The 6,000-nt window shown below is 36.6% G+C and overlaps 1 protein-coding gene across 2 annotated transcripts in view; it reads right to left on the minus strand.

The window, feature by feature from the left end:
* The window catches only part of Slco6a1 (solute carrier organic anion transporter family member 6A1), a 70,879-nt gene that overhangs the window by 42,555 nt on the left and 22,324 nt on the right, over positions 1 to 6,000 (minus strand). For both annotated transcript variants that reach the window (XR_004118026.1, XM_031368531.1), the window contains exon 6: positions 2,546 to 2,652. Coding sequence is in view for 1 of the 2 variants with exons in the window: in XM_031368531.1 (XP_031224391.1) it covers positions 2,546 to 2,652 (107 nt within the window). In the remaining variant the exon portion in view is untranslated. The remainder of the gene's footprint in view (positions 1 to 2,545; positions 2,653 to 6,000) is intronic.

Below are 6,000 nucleotides of genomic sequence, written 5' to 3' on the forward strand. Positions count from 1 at the left end.
TAACCCAATCACAAAAGAATACACATGATATGCACTCACTGATAAGTGAATATTAGCCCTAAATCTCAGAATAGCCAAGATACAATCCACAGACCAGATGAAGCTCAAGAAGAAGGAAGACCAAAGTGAATGCCAGGACAAGAAAGTAGGAGTGGGTGGGTTGTTGAGCAGGGGGTGGGGGGAATAGGGGATTTTTGGAGGGAAAACCTAGAAGGGGGATTTGAAATGTAAGTAAAGAAAATATCTAATTAAAAAGAAAAGAGTGGGTAACAAAATATTTATGTAAGCAAATACAGAGATAAAGTGTGGAGCAAAGACTAAAGGAAAGGCCATCCAGAGACTGCCTGACCTGGGGATTCATCCCACATATAGTCACCAAATGTAGATACTATTGTGGATGCCAAGAAGTGCATGATGACAGGAACCTGAAATAGCTGTCTTCTCAGAGGCTCTGCCATAGCCTGACATATACAGAGGCAGATGTTTGCAGCCAACCATTGACCTGATCACAGGGCCCCTAATGGAGGAGTTAGAGAAAAGACTGAAGGAGTTGAAGGGGTTTGCCACTCCATAGGAAGATCAATAATGTCAACTAACCAGAGCTCCCAGGGTCTAAACCACTATCCCAAAACACTGGAAAAGCAAGATTTGGATCTAAAATCATATCTCACGATGGTGATAGAGGAATTTAAGAAGGACATGAATAACACCCTTAAAGAAATACAGCAGAACACAGGTAAACAGGCTCAAGCCCTTAAAGAGAAAACACAAAAATCCCTTAAGAGTTAAGGAAAGCACAACCAAACAGGTGAAGGAATTGAACAAAACCATCCAGAACCTAAAAATGGAAGTAGACACAGTGAAATCACAAAGAGAGACAACCCTAGAGATAGAAATCCTAAGAATCCTGTTTCATGTAGAAACAGTTAGAACGCAGGGGGTATGGATGGGAGGAGAAAGAGGGATGCTTGAAATTGCAGTCACTTTACAAATCCTGGAGTTAACCATTCCGTGAATGCAGAATTCTTTTTTTTTTTTTTTATTTTTTTTTATTTTTGGTTTTTCGAGACAGGGTTTCTCTGTATAGCCCTGGCTGTCCTGGAACTCACTCTGTAGACCAGGCTGGCCTCAAACTCAGAAATCTGCCTGCCCCTGCCTCCCAAGTGCTGGGATTAAAGGGGTGCGCCACCACTGTCTGGCAGGATGATATTTTCTAATTCTATCCATTTGCCTAAGAATTTCATGAATTCATTGTTTTTAATAGCTGAGTAGTACTCCATTGTGTAAATGTACCACATTTTCTGTATCCATTCCTCTGTTGAGTGACATCTGGTTATAATAGTTTCCGGCTATTATAAATATGGCTGCTATGAAAAGAAAAGAAAGAAAGAAAGAAAGAAATCCTAAGAATGAAGTCAGGAACCATAGATGCAAGCATCACCAACAGAATACAAGTGATAGAAGAAAGAATCTCAGGTGCAGAAGATACCATAGAAAACATTGACACAACAGTCAAAGAAAATGCAAAAAGTTCCTAACCCAAAACATCCAGGATATCCAGGACACAATGAGAAGACCAAACCTAAGGAGCCTTTTTCCTTGTGAAGGTTATTGTTCTTGCTCTTAGTGTTCTTTGATCGGCTATAGTTCTTTCTCTACAGTTGACAGAGAGAAGCAGGATTGGGGGGACATGGAAATGGAAGGATTAAAGAAATAAACAGAGGGAAGAACCATATCATATTTTAATTTTAAAATATTTTAAAAGAAATGGGATATTTTGAGTAGGAAAATAAGCAATAAAAAAAAAGCAAGTATCTCCAGGAAAGTGAAAATAATTGATTGGAATTGGGAAAGATAAAGGTGCAATTCTAAAATAAGGTAGGAAAATTCAATTGATATTATTTTGAAGATTTTTGGAAATTATATGCAGTGTGAAAAATTCACAACAAATGAGTGAAAACTCTATGCGATAATTACAGCCATGCAATCTATGCACCAAGAAAGAAAAATCTTAATAGAACAAAGAACATTCAAAGTAGGACTACAGTGTTGGAAGGGGCTCCCTCTGCATCCTGGAATCTGTTACTTCAGGAAGCATGTTTCTCACCTACAGAAACAAAGGATTTTGTATCCAATATTGTGATTTGTGGGTTTGTGTGTGAGAGAATGGGTTGACACATGTTCTTCCAATCCATACCATCTTGTTAAATGTCATACTTATTTCTTCAGATAGAATGAACACAAAATTACATAAAATCAATTTAAAAAAATCAAAGTTGTAGTTGTGACATCATCCGTTACTAGCACTCGAGACGTGTTTAGGTATACCAAATAAGGGAGTTTGTTCTTTCCATTATAACAAAACTGAATAATCTAATAACCTAATAGCAGAGCCCAAAACTTTCACCCAAATTTAGGAAACATTTTTTGTTATTTGCTTTGCTTTATATGAAATATAAGCAGGTCAACCTAACTGATTTGTAAAATATTTTATAATATTTTTAAATAAAATGTATAATATTTAAATAAAAATATTTTACTATACCCAAAGTGCATGAAACAAATCCTGTAAATGATATCCATATTTCATATGTTTAAGCTTCTTGTATAATAAGAAAGATTCATTTTCTTTCCGTTTTAGCTTGTGTGTACCTAGAGGGCATCAATACAATAGTCTTATGATTATGTTGAAGTTGGTAAGAAAATATCAATCATGTATTTGTACACCTTTTAGTAATCCCAGTTATTCATGGAAATACAAGAAAGTTATTTTTAAACAAACCAAAACCAATGCATGCTTTAGAATGCAAATTCTTCTACATCAGTGCTTTGCAAATGACAATTAGTTGATCATGCAATTTCTCACATCTGCACTACCAAATTCTGAAATCATCCACTTTGTACTTCTTTTAACTACTAGAAGTGGGTTCCTTAATTTTCAGTGGTTCCTATGGCTGAGTTAATTAGCTCTAATTTAATGTAGAATTCAACAGCCAAATTCAATAAATAACATGTCACAGCTTTAAAATGCAACCCCCCCTTCAGAAAACCCTTTCTTATATCACAAAGTATTTTGTGGTAATAAAAGGCAATGCCAAATGAGAACTTTTTGGAATAGTACATAGTGATAATGCAATAGTTCTAATAGTAGCAAATGTAGCTGTGACATTTTCATTTCTATACATGTAATCATTGCACCTTTTCTTAAGATGCCTTTATTCAGTGACCTCTCCCAGCCCCTTTATCTTTTGCTCCCACAAAGCCCTTGTTCTCCCTTCAAGTCCCACCGGTATGTGCCATCTCAACATTTTTCCTGCAATTGTTATGCATTTTCCTTACATGTAAGTAAAGTGTCACTCAGTTACACAATTTTTTTTTTATTGAGTCACGTTGTTTCTAGGCTGTTTTTATATTATGGATGTTGTTATTCATGTAGGAACCGTAATGAAGGTTTCACTTGATGGTCACATGTCTGGAGGGTGGGAGATGGAATCTCAAAAGTTTCAATTAGCATGTCTCTGTTTGCTGAAGGCATTAAACAGTTACTTTTAAACATTTTAGGTTAGTATATAGAGTAGTCAGTTTGTAATTATTTTCACCCATATATGTCATCAAAGTCTGTCTTTAACTTGTTCTTTGCCCTTTTGTTCTCCCATATACCACCACCCCTTCCATTTGATTTCCATCTCCTGTAACTCTCATATTTTGCTTGTGTATTATTTGTATTTCATTATTGCATATCCAGCTTCCTTAATTTCTCTATACATTCACATGATCATCTTTCTAGTCTTGTCAAACCACAGTCCCTACCTCCACCATACACATGAACAAACACACACACACACACACACACAAACACACACACACACACACACACATGTACATACACACATATGTGTACAGACACATATTTGAAGTTGACATTCTACATATGGATGAAAAAACATTTGGTATTTGATTTTTTTTTTTAGAGTCTTGCTGATTTGACTTAACAGAATTTCTATTTTTATCACTTTTATTAAAATGTTTATGGTTTAATATTTATTTGTAGCTGTATAAATAGGTCTAGGGATTCCTGTGGGTATCAGGCAAAGAAATAAACAATGAAGAAGTGAGAATGGAAATAGTTCAGATTGGCTTGGTCAACCTGTATGACCCTCGGGAAGTCTAATCCTAGCAGTTAATTGTCTGCGTAATTAAACACAATATAATTTGAAAAAATAATCCTGGTATAATACAACCATTATGCACAAGGAAGCTCCAATGACATCCAAACCACCTCAAGGTACATGTCATTTTTCCAAAGAAGATTGATTCTGGATATAGGCTACCTTTAATTGGCTCAAATGTCTAAGGAAAGTCTGGTCTGCTCTCAGTCACACAGCCAGCATGGAGTTCATTTGGGTTATTAACCACTTCTGGTCCTGGTCATGGGAGCTTAGAGAAATTCTTGGCTATATGGACAATATGAAAGTCATTTAGACTATTAGTTATCTCAGATCCTCATTATGGAAGTTTCGGGGAGCCCCTGGCTATAAAGATAATGTTAGAATCACTCAGAGTATTAACCACCTCCAGTCCTGGCTGTAGGAGCTTAACAGGGATGGAAAGATGGCTCAGCAGTTAAGACCACTTACTGTTCTTCCAGAGGTCCTGGGTTCAATTCCCAGCAACCATATGGTGGCTCACAACCATTGGTAATGGGGACCTAGTGCCCTCTTCTAGTGCCTGAAGACAGAGATGGTGTACTCACATACATGTAGGAGCTTAATAGAGCCTGGCCCAAAGAGATTATACAGATAGATCACCAGGCTATTAATAAACTCCAATTCCCAACCTTGTGGGTGGAAAAACGGGTCATCCATTTCTTTGAGAGGTCAGTCCTACATGCTTAGTATTCCTGTTTTGTCCAGAGACCTGTGGGTTCAAGGACCTTCATGCTCCCAACACATAGGTACTACACTTTCTTTTTCCCATTAAACTATTTTTAAACATCTAGATTGTGTCTATTTTCTAGTTATTGTAAATAGTGATGCAGTCCTTAAAGGTCCACAGGTCTTTCTGCGATAGAATCCATCCAGCACATGTAGACATAATATTTTGGGCACTCGGTAAAAGTAGTCCTTCTGTTATTCAAATACTGGTTTCTCTGCTCTCATAACTGGCTCAATATGGTCACAGTATTGTTATGCTTCTTCATAAGTATCCTGTCTCAGGTTTGTGTGTAAACAATTCTTACCATATATTCTCTCCTTTTATTGTTTATCAAGCTGATCACCCAATGTTTGGGCAGAAGAAAGAATAGGGCAGGAATTCCTGTAGCCAAAGGACAGAGCGAGAGAGAAGAAGGGAGATTCAGATCTGCTATGAGTATGAACTAGGAAATAGTTCATACAATTCAGCTGGAGAATGGAAGGCTGTAAGTGCAAGTCTTATGGGAATGTTGACTGGGAGGTAGCCAGATAGCATAAGGAATTAAGATATTGAGGTGAACCTTGGAAATGAATCTTAGTCTCTCTGTCTCATTATTGGGGATAGCTAGGATAAATAATTCATTTTATAGGTATACATATGGAAGAGTGGTACAACAAGATCACATGTTAATTTCATTTTATGTTTTTAAAAGATTTTTAAGTGTGTGTGTGTGTGTGTGTGTGTGTATAAACATTGCCTGTTGAGTCTACAGGTGTAGGCAGTTATCACAAAAGTCATGTTCTGTACAAGAGTGGTATTCATTTTTAACTGATAAGATATCTCTCCAGCCCTTCATTTTCAGATTTTTTTTGAGAAACCTCCAGAGCTTATATATAACTGTATAAGTTTTGTTGCTATCAGCAGAGAATGAGGGTTTGTATTACCCCACATCGTCATTTGCACTACTCTCCTGATTACAGCTATTCTCACCATGTTGAAATGGAACTTCAATGGTGTAATGCAAAAGTTTAGTTTGTATTTTCTTAATTGGAAAGGAGGTTGATCAATTTTCAAGTATTTCTTTTT

The sequence above is a fragment of the Mastomys coucha genome, unplaced genomic scaffold (genome assembly GCF_008632895.1).
Source record: "Mastomys coucha isolate ucsf_1 unplaced genomic scaffold, UCSF_Mcou_1 pScaffold14, whole genome shotgun sequence".
In the NCBI taxonomy this organism is placed as follows: Eukaryota; Metazoa; Chordata; class Mammalia; order Rodentia; family Muridae; genus Mastomys; species Mastomys coucha.